Here is a 14,319-nt window from a genome sequence, read left to right as displayed (position 1 = left end):
AGAAGGTAAGCAGCATGGGAGAGGAGAGGAGGAGGCTGCATTGTCTTCCTTGTGCTCTCCACCATGTGGTTTCTGGTTGTGCTTCACCCCCACCCAGGCAGCTTCCTCCCCCGCCACATGAGCCACCCTGGCCTGGGGCGGGCAGTGCTAAGTTCTGTCTTTGGTTCCAGGCCCAGGCCAGTACTCAAATCTAAGATGAGGCTTCCCCCCATGTTGACTGGGGGGGAAAAAAACTTGTCTTGGATTCAAGTAAACACAGTAATTGGGGGCAGATCTTTCTCTTGAGTTCAGGCCTGACCGAATTGAGATCTAAATCCTGATGTTTATGTTCTCTTCCCAATTAGACAACATAAGCAGCAGTATTGAGTGGGTTTCCCTGGGGATCTGTTTAGGGTCTGGTACTGCTTAATATCTTCATTAATAATTTGAAGAATTAAATTGTGTACACCCTTAACAAATGTGCAGATGACTCCAAGCTGGGGTTGCAGACGCTCTGGAAGGGATGATTAGGATGCAGAACAACCTTGTTAATTTGGAAAAATGGCCTGCAATTAATCAAATGCAATTAGATAAGAACAAGTCCTTACGTGCACAAATTGGGGGATGACTGGCTAAGCTGCAGCACTGCAGAAAAGGACCTGAGGGTTATAGTGGACCATAAACTGAATATGAACCAACAATACATTCTTGTTACAAAACGAGCCAATAGCACACTGCCTTGTGTTAACAGGAATGTTGCTTTCAAGTTTCCTTGCTAGTGGAAGTGGTTCTTCTACTCTGGTGGTTTGGAGTATTGTGTCCAGTTTGGGACCTTTCTCATTAAGAAAGATGCGGGCAAATTAGAAAGAGTCCAGCATAGAGAAACAAAAATTATTAGAAATCTGGGAAATGTGGTTTATGAGGAAAGATAGAAAGAATTGGAATGATTTAGACTGGATAAGAGAAGACTGAGGCAGTGGAAGATTTGATAATCCTTTCTGCATGGGAACACTGTTAAGAGGATGATGATGGGACAAGAAGTAAAGGCTGTACATTGCAACGCAGGAACTTTAAATTGGATATTAGAAAGAACTTTTTCACTGGCTCCTAGTTTGGAGCCAGGGCAGAGCCGTGATCCCCTGCTTGCTCGCCCTGGCCCACAGCGTGCAGGCTACAGATCACAGCTTTGCCCTGGCTCTGGAGCAAGCTGCCCTCATCCCAAGTTCCCAGCAGCTCCAGAGCATCCCCCTGAACTGCTCTGCCACGTGTGCTGCCGGAGGTGCTGATGCTGGTCTCCATTGCAATCCTAGCTTGAGCTTTCACACACAGGTGTGGCTGGGCTCTCCATGGAGACTGGCACAATCATGTGGACAGGGGCAGCTGGGAAATGAAGTCCCTGGCTGACTGGATCCGGCCTGTGGACCAGACTTTGCCTGTCCCTGGCATAACAGCTCAAAATAAAGTCTTACTGTTGTATATTGAAAACTAGGTGAAAGAAAAACAAACTTGGTCAATGGGAAGAATGAAGCCCTTGATGTGCATTAACCAACTTGGGCTCTGGGCATTCGGGGCGGCTTTCCTGTGAGGGCCCTCGGCAATGCCATGGGCTCCCAGGCTGCAGGCGGGCAGGGTACCTCTTACCCAGCCTGAGCAGGGGGCCAAGGCCCGAGCGCTGTTTTTCTAGGGCCTGTTGCGTGTAGCCAGGTGGTTGGGCAGGGCTGCTTCCACCTAGTGTCCCTCATGGCGCCAGCCAAGGCTGGCGGTGAAGCTGCCAGGGCCCAAGCACAGCTCACCCAGAGCCTGCCACGCAGGCAGGCAGAGCTGCTTTCACTCAGTGACCCCTATGGCACCAGCAAATGCCAGAGCCACTGCCTGCACCATCTGCCTGCAGGCTGGGTAGAATCAGTTGGCAGGGCAGATACATCCATGGGCCCTATTTTGCCTACCCCTGCTATATAATGTAGTATAAATAGGCATAAAATATACCCACACACTGGGAATGCCAGCATGTAAAAGTGATGTCGCCTGGTCTATAAATTATGCACCCAGCTGTTACAATGCTCCCACCCCCATTGTAACACGTGTTTAAGTACCTCCTAAACTGTTTATTGTGTCCACTGGTAAAATACATTTTATGTGTACCCCATGCTGCTGTTTGTTTTATGTGGCTTACATTAGTGTGGGCTGTGAGCTGTGCCACTGTTTTTGTGGTTGAGAGAATACAATTTAGGCTGCTCTGCCTTTTCTTTACCACCTTATTTGCATCCATACCTCCCAAAAACAAAACTAAATTTCTATTTAGAGCAAATTAATGAAATGTGGAGATGGGTAGAAATCAAACTGACATGCATCTGAATTAAGCACCAGCGTTATTGCTGCAGATAAAGCTCTTACTTATTATCCAAATCAAGCTTGGCACTTCCTTTTACTCCCATGGAGTGCTCCTTCAGTGTCCTTCATTGGACTAATATCAGTGATAAAAAATTAAATAAAATGTTTGCTGTCACTACACACATATGATTTTAAATCTCTTGTGTTTCTGTTTGTTCTGTGACTGGAAGTTTAGATCTGGGGTAAGATTAGGGTTATGACAGTGGCAATGTATAGCTGTAGGAATTGTAGCCACAATTTTCAAAAGCAAAACAATATTAAGGAATATTTTAAAAGTTTTAATAAAATACAACAAACTGTTTTTACTTCCTGTTCTAAATTTTTGTACAGGGTTTCTGTGGCAGTGTTAATTGCTTCATACCAGAGATGGCTACATTTCCATGTTGGAAAACATGACCCCCGTGTAATAGTTTCTCTTAATTTGTGAAGTGCTTTTGGATCCTTCAGTATAAATTATTATTGCCTTCAGTAAAGGAAAAGAAAACACTTTCAATCTGTTTTAAAATGTAATGCATAATGTTGGAGGTACCCTCCAGAAATGGATGTCATTCTGCAGTAGGTTTGTAGTGAAAAGTTTGAGGGAGTCGCTAGTTTGTGGCATCTGTCTCTTGTGGTAATTCTCCTTTCCAGTTAAGCTTTGTGGTTTTTACTACACTGGCAGATGTAGGAGAGTCCCCATTGAACTGCTTGGTGTCGTGTCGACATGCTTTGATCGGGGTTAGAGAACACAATTGTAACGATGTCAATGGACAATTTATACTAATGCTTCCATGGTTGGTAGCACTGGTGGGGTTAGATGAGGGGCATTGCCCGGCTGGGAGAGTTTTCCTAAAACGTACGGGGCAATTGTCGCTTTGCCTGTGTTGCACATTACTTTTAAAGATGCTTGTATCTAGTTTCACTGCTTTCATTGCTATGATGGGATGTTACGGTGTTTCACTTTGGGCCTCCTTCAATTTCATGGATTGTACTTAGCCACTTTTATTCCATTCCAGAATTGTCAGTATGAATTTAATTTCCTTATTTTTCAGCATTCTTCTGTTTTATTTTTAAATGTACTTTGTCTGATTATGTATTTTGATACCCTGCTTCTTTCTTTTTAGAAACTGTAATCATGTTTTACCACAGTTAGGTAGTTATATATTTTTAAGCTCTCTTTATATAAACTGTGAAACCATGTGTTATTTTGAGATTCTTCTTCCATCCTTTGAAAAAACAGTTGGTATCCCACGTTATAGTTAGAAGTAGATGCTTTCTCAAAGTAAAATACTTCCTTTCTCGTTCCACATGTTTTGAAGCAACACAAATTAGGTCCTTATAAATTTAAATTTATTTTGTCATCCTGTTGAATACACATGCTGCTTCACTCTGATCCCTTCACGTTGTGTAAGGTAAAAAACCAACAACTGAGGTTTGTCTTAAAGGGGAAAAAATCCAGGTGCTGCAGAAAATGGTTGCTGGTAAATTCATTTGGAGGTATTTTTGCCTCTAAGTCATTACCGCGTGTAAGATTCCTGCATGTTTTAAAAGACATTGAGCTTCAAAAAACGCTATATTTTTTTTCAGACATGGTATAAACCAATAGGTCCTGACTACTTTAGGTTAGAGTAGGAGTGCCACCCCTGGTACCCTGGTCCTTTTCCAGTTTAACTAAATAAAATCTTTCATTTCCTCTGTCTTTTTAAGTATAGATGAGGAGGTATAGCGTTTCTCAATTCCTTACTTTCTCTCCTAAATTAGTGTGTAATTGTGCTGTGTTATATTAGAGCTGCTGTACAGTTCACTCGGTACGGACATGAGTCCATGACAGATAAATGTAAAGGGTTTCTACAATTTGGCAGTTTTTAGATTGGTGAGATGGGTGTTATAGATATTCTCAGAGCAAATATTATTGCATCCGAGGGCTTGGCTACAGACTACAACTTTCCTGTTCTGTATTGGGTTTTTGTATATGATTGTTTGTAGGGTGTTATTTTTATGTTGAGAGTGGTAGATATGCAGTTGATGTTGGTTTAAGAGTATTCCAGAAAACGCTTGATGGAAGGAACTTATGGTTGAAGCTGTAATGGCAGGCAATGAGAGAATCCAGATGTTTAGTCTGATGATGAAATAGCTAATAACTGTATGATAAACAACTAGGGATTTATAAGTAGTAATGGAAAACTGTTGTATCCATTGGCAGTGACCAAAGCATAGCTCCAAAAGAGTGCGCACTACTTTCTATTTGCTTTCCATTCTGTGCACTCTTTCCAGCTGTCTGATTCATTTGTAGTATTATTTTATTAACAGTGTTATTATATTAGTGTTGCTTACTTTTATTTACTGTTAAAGTTACATACTTCAGCAAACAATACATCTTCTAAAATTGAGATTTCTGTTGAAGAGATTTTCAGATGTAGCAACGCAGTACATAAAACTAGAAGGAATCGCTTGGATCATGAACTCTCGATTCCCCTGCTATTACAGGCAACCAGTGTCTTACAATAAGCTTCATTAGTTTATCACACTCCATATTAAAACTAATTAGATTATTTGCCCCTCCATGTAATAATGATTTTAATAACTAAAAAAAAATACATATTTATTCTGATATTTAATTTCCTCAGCTATCCACTGAGGTGAAAAAAAACCCTATTGTTTCTATCTTTTGTGTCCGCAAACCAATTTACATAGGGTTGTCCATTTCTGTCTTAGTTTAAGTTTGTTTTATTTTGCATCATATTCCTTTGATTTGTATTAAATATAATTATTAACTTACTATTTGGTCTCAGTATACTTAGGTTTGTTTCTGAAATATTATTTAGATTGAGGGTGTTTTTGGTTTTATTTCTGGTGACAACACACTGGTTGGTAGATAGGTTGAAAATCCAATAGAAAGGTTAAAAAATCCATCCCAGGCCTGGGAGCTGGTACTTCAGAATGAGGAAAGAACAATTCGGACATTGTTTCCCTAGGTTTCTAGTCTGAAAAAAGAGATGGAAAGGGCAACATGGGGAAGTCGGTTGATCTGAAAACAAAGAAACTGAATAACCTTAAGAAATTGCTGGTTGAGCCCCAGGAATCTTGGTCAGAGGGTCACTCACTTTGAACATTTTTCTTGTTACTCCCTAGGGCTGTTTTGTTTTTAAGCCAAAGTCCAAGAAGAGGAGGATAGCTTCAGCAGGTGAGTACATTTTGATATGTGTTGCTATGCTTCAGAAAGGCTCTGCTGACCCTAAAACTTGCAATTTAGATTGAAATTTGTAATGTCCATTTAAAGATTAATTTACTTGCCAGTGCTGACATTGTACTATTGAACTGTCATTTCCTCAGCAGCACTCTGACAACTATGAAATTCTCTCATCTTGAGAAATGAAATCAGAGTAGCCACTCTTTTTCTTTATAGACATTTTTTTCCTCAGGAAAGCTTTTCTCTCTAGTATGAAAAACAGCTTAAATTGTCTACTGATTTGATTTATTAAGTCAGTAGACAAGACCCAGCCTCAGACCTGGGGACTTTGCCCAGGCAAACACAGCCACTCATCCTGGTCCTCCTACTTCTTGATCACCCACATTCATCCAGGATGGCCTGAAGTCTGCAAATGGGCATAATACTCTGCCCACTTCATATCACCAGAGTGGCCAGCTGGAGTCAGCTGACCCTCCACTTCCTGTGTATATATCCCTGGGCAATAGGGCTGAACCTGATCCAAGACCACTTTGCTGTTCCCTGGAGCTTGCTGCTTGACTCAGCTGTCTGCTTGGTCTCCTGGCTTCTTGACCCAATTCACTTCTAGACCCTGCTCTCAGATTGACCTCCTGGCTTCCTGACCCAGTTTGTCCTTGGATTCTGCTCACCCATTATGACCCTAATCAGCACCTTCATCCATGAGTGGCCCTAGATTCATCTGCCCACGTCCTGGCGTGTCAGTTTGCCTGGACGGCCCACATCCTGGCATGACAGTTTGTTTGGATTTGCATCTTCAGTGAAGAGGGTTCATCACAGAACCCAGCCTCTTGCTTGTACCCTCAGACCTGCCTGCTTTGGATGCCACAGGTCAAGGAGACATCCAGGTTGGACAGCACTGGCTGAATCAGCTTGCCTCCACCCAACCAGTCCTGGAAGTATGGATGTAGCAGCTGCTGAGAACCAGTCTCTCCAGACCCAGGTGGCGTATTGCCATATGAATAGCTAGGGCTGGTGTGAGGAGGCGCAATGGCTACAGGAGGAGATTGCTGGGCCTGTCCCACAGAGTTCTGTTTCTCTTCTGCTACATGAAAAGTATGATGGAGACAGGCACTCCAAAGATTTTTTTTAATCCAGTGTTGCCTTTTGTTCTTAGCCCTGGAATCTACTTCAGGGGTCAGACAAAGGTAAGCCTGGTCATAAGCATCCTGACAGGATGTATTGAATTGGGCCTTACTGCTGGTGGAGCATGACATCCTAGCCCTCCAGGACTGGAAGCCATTCCTTCAAGAATTATTTGTTAAGTTTGATGACCCCCACCAGGCCCAGACAGCAGAATCTGCGTTAAGGAACTTTTGCAAGGGGGAGGGTATTGCCCCTACCTGTATGTCCCTTTTCTACTGCTACATGGCAGACATGTACTGGAACAAGGCAGCCCAGCTTTACTGATTCTAGTGCAGTCTGTGGCAAGAAATAAAAGATGAACTTCCACAGGTAGAACTGCCCACAGGTTTTGATGCCTTTGTGGACCTGGCAGTCTGAATTGAATCTCCAGGTGTGGAGGGAAGAAAAAAAGTACTCACTACCCCCTCCGGTTCCCCATCTCACTAATGCTACTCCCGAACCCACGCACATTGATGGGGACACCATTGCTGTACCCCAAATGAACAGAAGCAATGCCACACAATTTTTGTTTCTCTGTTGTAAGGTCCTAGGACACCAATATGCCTGCTGCCCCAAGAGAGGGGGCATGGAAAAAGTAACTAGTCCATGCTTAGTGAGGGTGGCTGACTTAGTTTCACTACAGACTTTTTTCACTCACTTAATAATGGAAACCTGCAGCAAATCTGATCTAACCCTCAGTACCCTCAGTTACAGCTGTACATCCACCTCTAGGTCCTGGGTCAAATCAATTTAATCAATGAAACCATGACCTAGGCCCTATGTATCCCACTACAGTGGCAGTCCAAGCTAGAGACCTTCAAGACTATAGATCGCTCCCCTCTTACCTTCAGCCCTACAGTGGGAGACCATCACCATGGAGGTGAGCATTGATCAGCACTGCCAGAGGCTATGTTTTGGGGCAGTCCATTCCCTGCCTTACCCCTTGATTGTAGGGTTCCCCTGGCTTACCCACTATGACCCCCAATTGATTGGAAAGCCTAAGAAGAAGTTAACTCCAGTTCAGTTTACTGCGAGCAACACTGCTGGAAACCTGGGAGAGTTGCCCAACCCTACAATTCAGTCAGGGGTCCCAATGACTTCTGCCCTCCCCTGAGGTTGTATCCAGTCTGCCCTGAAAATACTAGGACTACGCTGATGTATTTGAGAAAAAAGAACATGGAGATCCTCCCCCCATACACACATTATGATTGCCTCATCAGCCTACAGCCTGGGGCAGAGATCCCAATGGGGCACTTTTGTACCTTGTCAAAGCCAGAACTTGCTGCCCTCTGAGAATACCTGCAGGTAAACCAGAGGTTCATAAGAAAGTCTTGTCTCCCCCACTGGGACTGTCATCGTATTCATTACGAAGGATGGGGGGATGCTCCATCTCTGTAAATCATTGGGTCCTCACAGTCGGCAAGGTCCAGAACAGGCCCTGTACTCCTGTACTTTCTTTTCCTGCAAGCTGACTCTGGCAGAACAAAATTATAAGATGCTGGACTGCGGACTCTTGGCTGTCCGTGGACTTCATCAAAAGGTGCCAGTCTTGAACGGTTGTTCTGTGATTCTAACTAATGGACCAACTCACAAAAATGACCTACTTGATTCCACCCATGGGCACTTCCTCAGCAAAAGATGCAGTCTGTGGTATACGTCCATAGCCTTCCAGATTGCATCATATCAGAGTGTGTGGTCAAAGTTTATTTCTTGGTTCTGGTCTGTAGCCCTCCACCTCCCGGGAGTCAGCACCCATGTCTCATTGGGCTACCACCCCGAGACAAATGGTGAGGCTGAAAGGACCAATCAGGTCTTAGAACAATACCTTCACTGGTACTTGTTTTCAGCAGGATGATTGAGTCTTACTCCTGATGCTTGCAAAATTTACATACAACAACTCCACATATGCCTCAGCAGAACAAAGCCTGTTCTTTGGAAACTATGGGTTCCAGCTCTGGTTTCATCCCATCTTGCCAACAGGCTCCGACAACCCTGGAGCTATGAAATGACTCTGTCACATTTATAAAGTCCAGGAGGAGTTGAAGCAACACCTGCAAAGGACAAAAGAGGCCTATAAGTGGCAGGCAGACCAGCACCACCAGCCAGGGCCTGCCTACTGTGTAGGGGAGAAAGTGCGTCTGTCGACTGAACACCTCTGTATGGACCAGCCTTCGTGGAAACTGGATCACCACTTTCTCAGCCCCTCCTGCATAACCTGCTAAATGAACCTGCTAGCCTTTGAACTACAGCTCCTGTACGCACTAAAGATTCACTGAGTACTGTAATCCATGTTTCGCTATTCAAACTGCACATAGAGAATTCTCCTCCCCACTGTACCCAAACTCCATCATCCCCTGGTACAATTGAGGAACAGGAGGAATACATAGTCCATCAGATTTTAGAGGCTAAGAGGAGATAGAGGAGTTGCACTACTTGATAGACTGGGAGGGATGTGGACCTAAAGATTGTGTGTGGGAACCAGCAGAAAATGTCCACACCCTTGACTTACTAAAAAATTTCATAGGGACTACCCAGAGAAGACGGGGCCAGTGACCCTCCAGAGCCTCTGTTGTTGGGGCTTGGGGGAGGTGATGTCAGGCAGCAGCCTTGAACCTGGCGCTACTCATCCTGGCCTGCCACCCTGTGGTTGACTGAGGATAGTCTGAAGCCTCCAGTAGAGCCTAACCTACTGCCTGCTACTTGTCACTGGAGTTGGCTAGCTGACTCTGCACTTCCTCTTATAAACTCCTGAGCAGGAATAAGTGTCCAGAAAACGAATCAAGCTGATCCAAGACCACTTTGTTGTTCCCTTCACCTTTCTCCTGGACTCTGCTCTCTGCTTGATCTCCTGGCTTCTTGACTTGACTTGCTCTTAGTCCCCATTCACTGCCTGGCTTCCCAGCCCAGTTTGTCCTCAGATTCTGCTCACCCATAATGACTCTGGTTGGCGCCTCAATCCCCAGGTGACCCTATACCCTGATTTTAGAGGGAAGCCTTTATTTTGTTCCTCGAGTTCCTTTCTACGTTCCTCACATTTCTACTATTTAGACAACATTTCACTCTCTTTGTATCATCTGTAAAGAACTAGGCAGGATAACTCCCTTTGGATATGTGAATGGTGCTGCTCAGTTGTGTTGAGAGTTGCTCAAGGGACATCTTGTCCCTGCTCCCAGGTTAAGCGTGCTGTTTTGGCAGCACTCCTAGTCCCTGCTCATCTCAGAGCTGTCAAAAGCTGTGACAGTTTGAATGAAGAAGAAGAGTGCAAAAAAAAAAAAGTGAGCTAGATTTTAAACCTCTTTGGAAATCATTGCAGACTTTTTCATCACCAGAGGGAGTTACTTTAACACCTGGTTTAAAATCAATCCAAAATTATTTTTCCCCCAGAGCTGACATGTCTCTAGTTCAGAGAGTTGAAGACAAGGAAGTTTAACTCAGTTTTCTATCATTACAACACAATTTTAAATAATTAGGCCAATGAGGGGGTCTTATCATTTAACAATTAAGCCACTGTAGAATTTTGCCTCTTACTGAAAACTGCTTCATCTGGATATTATTAATCTTGCTAAAACAGATGTTGCTCCAGTTGTGATAACATTATCTTTGGGGATAGTTCAGTCAATTAATGTCATTAGCGTCCCCTCACAAGCAAGCATCACGAGTAACGAGGCAATTATCATCTGACATCACCTTTTCTGGACCAGCCATGTCATCTGGATGTCTGACTCCAGACTCCCAAAGCAAATCTTATTCTCCCAGCTCTTAGTCAAGGTGTATGCTCAAGAGGAGGGCAGAGAAAGTGCTTCAAGGACGTCCTCAAGGACAACTTGTAAAAATGCAACATTGACATCAGCTCAAGTGAGATTATTGCCCAGGACCACACCAAATGGAGGAAGAGTCCACTGTGAAGATCTCAGTACTTTGAAACTGTACAATGACAACAGGAGATGAATAAGCAGGAGCAGCAGAAACACTGTGTTGCAGACCGAATCAATCTAAAGCCGCCCACTCCATGCGGAAATGTGTCCGAGCTGCAACAGTCTGTTGATCCTGAATCTGCCTTGTCGGCCATCTTCGGACCACAGATAAGACAGCCATGGAAGATAATCATCCTTGATTGCAAGAGATTGCCAAAGGAGGAGTCCAGTCAATACTTAATACTCATAAATAAAAACTAATTTTGTTATTTTAAACGATTACTGGTTTACAGTAATCTCTTAAGAATTTTTTTTTTTGCAGGGGGGAGAGGAGGGGTCCAATACAGCATCATGCTACTTAACATTCAGATTCTGTTACATACCTAATTATTTACTGCTTTTCCCCAAGGAGATGGCACTCAGATTAACCAGATGCTGTTTAACTCTTAATTTCTTACCCTGAAGAAATAAATCTGGGAGCCATGAAATAAGCACATCAACTCTGCATCTTTTAATTGCCATTGCTAAAAATATTGGCCAGCCACTGTCTTTCAACACTCCCGTCCTCTTGTTCTTAGGGCCAGGTTTTAAAAAGTATATCTGCATGTGAAGATGCAAATATGTATTTAATGAACCTACATATCTAACTCCTAGTAAGAATTAAAACACTTGTAAGTACTGAACTGCATCTTTAGGCAGTTAAATACCTTTTAGGAATCTAGCCTGTTGTCCAAAGTACTGCTTGTGTTTGCCTTTTAGCCAGCCATGGAGGAACTGGACTCTAGCTATCCATTTCCTACTTGTATACAAACGAGAATGCGTGAATGTGAGCAGAAGAAACAGGCAGTTTTCATGCACATATTTCTAGCTTTTGCAAGGTGGAGGGTCCTCTGAAATCCCATTTATTTTAGTTGGACTTGATGGTACTCTAGACCTCCTAGCACAGGCCTTTGCACACATCCATGTAAACTTGAAAAGTATACTTGAAAGCATAAAAATAGACTCAAAAGTAAAAAAAATAAAATAAAAAAATAGAAAGGGCATTTTGGCAAGATAACACACACACAATGGTTTGACTTGCTTTTAGTTAATATTGTTAATGAAAGTAGACCTGCAAAATCAATGGATGTTACAGTCTGTACTGCATTTAAGTAGTTTCTTAGTGTAGATAAAGAATCAGGCCTCTGGGGGAGTCTTCCATTAATTGCTTATAGTGCTGTGAAAGACACGTGGCTTGTAAGGTAAGGTAATATCTTTGAGAAAAGTGCTTGAAGTCTGAAACCTGTTCTCTTTATTTCTCCCAACTACGTAAGTTAGTTCAATAAAAGATTGCCTCTCCTCACTGATCTTGTTTCTCTCATATCCTTGGACCATCACAGGTACAACAACACTACTGCTTACAGCACTATCATGTTTGCAGAAAGATTTCAAGCATTCACCAAATCCCTTTCTAGAGATTAGACCATAGCTGATAGCACAGAAACTGATTGTTAGAAAGACCTACACTTTTTTTCATTGTCTTCACAGGCAGAAAATTTAATTATAGCATACAACCCAGCATTATAATGACAGTTAACTGAATTGTTCATTTAATCTTCAGCCATTGTACATATCTAGGTAGTATTGGCAGTCCTTGAAAAACTACATTTATGTTAAATGCATTTGCAAGAGTGAAAGGGTAATAACCAATCCTGCCTGCACCTGTTAAAAAATGGAAGCTGAGATTGAGTAAGATTCTGGTTGTTGTGGGTTTTTTTTTAATTAAAAAAAAATCTTTGTTTTCCACTGAGTTACCTATTTCTCCTTCTAGCTTTGACTGTCTTTTTTGTTGAAGACTTAGTGTAAAGTGTCTTTATTGACTAGATTTCTGGAGTAGCATGGCATCTAGAAAGCTGAGCAAAATTTTTAGCAGAGAATAGGGTTTTTAGCAGGTAAAAGTGTTTGATATTTAAGTAGTTGTGTAGCATTTGAGGTCCTTCTAGCAACAGCTGCTACCTACTCCCTTTACTTGTTCTACCAGAGGTGCAAGCAGATAATGATTTGTCATCTTATCTGAATGAATGAGGATGAATATTCCCTTTTCAGTCAGCTGTGGCAGCCTTTGTGTAATTTTCTTTTGTGGATGGGGGGAGGAAAGGCAGGTTTTTTTATAAACCTTTTATGATTTCCTGTATTCTGCCTTTGCAGCTGACTATTTTAATGACAGTAAAAATGATTCAGAAGACAGTGGGCTACGATTTGCTACGTGCGAATCATTATGGAAGCAGATCAAATCTGAAACAGAGGTAGGTCCTACTACATAGTTCTAAAGAACAGCATTGCCTTTTCAGTCAATTGTCTTTCCCCTAAGGTGATTTCCTTTACCTGCTGAAAACAGTGATATTGTGAGGGAGGAGGGCCAGAAATGAAAAGTGAGACTGAAACCCCCATGTGCTACATAATAGAGGTGCACTGATACGTGGGTCCGGTATCGAATCAGCACAGATATAAAGAAAATTGTCCATATTGGAAATCAGCCTCGTGGCTGATAATTTGGCCAATAAATGGCCCGTGCATGTGTGCAGCTGCAGTACAGCATGTAGGTGGTGAGGAGCAGTGCCAGGAAGCTCTGCCCTGGCTCACTGCTCGTGCCAGGTGGGAGCTGTCAAGGAACTTTAGTGGCAACTAATCCCAGGGATTGGACAGCAGAGCCTGCCTCCCTTCCTCGCCCCGCACCCACCACACCTGGAGCTGATTGGAGCTGGCAGGCCAGGGCAGCAGGATAAACCCTTGGGCAGCAGCTTGACTGGCAAGGAGCAGGTCACTGAGGGGCGAGTCAAAGGCAAGGTGGCAGTACTTGGTGAGAAGGTGGCATGGCTGGGCAGCCCTGGCTTGCACATCAAGGGCTTCACCATCACTGATCTGCTGTCGCTGGAGGATGTGCTGCAGACCTCTCCTCCATCCCCCCCAGCCACTGGCACTAGTGCCGAGGGCAGGGTACAGGTGGCTCGGTGCTGGGTAGGAGCACCCTGCTGTAGGGGCTTGGCTGCTTGTGCAAGCAGCCCTGCCTGCCCCTCCTGCTGCCCCATGCTGAGCCCCTGCTGCTCCCAGGCCCTGCTGGTTGGCACCAGGCTATCACCTTGGATGAATGGATGTGCTGCCTTGCAATAGCCCACAGGGCCCCCTGCCACTGGGGCACATGTGCTCCTCATGCGCACCCTCCCCACACAAACACCCTCCTCCCATACACACCTCATGCCTCCCCCCACACATGGTGACAGTGACTAGGGGGAGGCATTTGGGGAGGTGGGGAGGCAAGACATACTGAAATAGAAGTTTGTCCAGGGTGCAGTTTTCCCTAAGGTTGTCTGATTGTAGATTGGAGGAGAAGCAATTGAACAGAAGATGCTAGATAATACAGTTAAAAGCTTAACCTGACGAACAGTTATAAACAGTATGAATGGACTTGTCTGCACGTGGGGATTTGGTTTGCACTGAGCTGTGGTGCAGTACTTGTGTGTTAGATGAGTGTTTCTCAACCCATGGGTCGCAACCCAAAAGTGAGTCACAAGAATATGTGGAAGGGTCACAAGCAAACTTTAAAAATGGATCAGCAAACTTTAAAAATGGATTCTCCTTTAACGGAGAAAAATGTGGGAAACTGTGGTGTTTTTCCCTTACAGACTGGCAGAGTTTCAGCCTCCCCGGGGCTGCTTGGGGTCCCCT

The 14,319-nt window shown here is 43.8% G+C and overlaps 1 protein-coding gene across 2 annotated transcripts in view; it reads left to right on the top strand.

Moving 5' to 3' along the window:
• The window catches only part of ORC3 (origin recognition complex subunit 3), a 100,104-nt gene that overhangs the window by 8,783 nt on the left and 77,002 nt on the right, over positions 1–14,319 (top strand). For both annotated transcript variants that reach the window (XM_019520369.1, XM_019520368.1), the window contains exons 2-3: positions 5,482–5,533; positions 12,802–12,899. In XM_019520369.1, the coding sequence (XP_019375914.1) occupies positions 5,482–5,533; positions 12,802–12,899 (150 nt within the window). The remainder of the gene's footprint in view (positions 1–5,481; positions 5,534–12,801; positions 12,900–14,319) is intronic.

This window comes from Gavialis gangeticus, unplaced genomic scaffold, assembly GCF_001723915.1.
Source record: "Gavialis gangeticus isolate Ggan-Ray unplaced genomic scaffold, GavGan_comp1, whole genome shotgun sequence".
Classification (NCBI taxonomy): Eukaryota; Metazoa; Chordata; order Crocodylia; family Gavialidae; genus Gavialis; species Gavialis gangeticus.
This window is presented reverse-complemented; position numbering and strand designations above follow the sequence as displayed.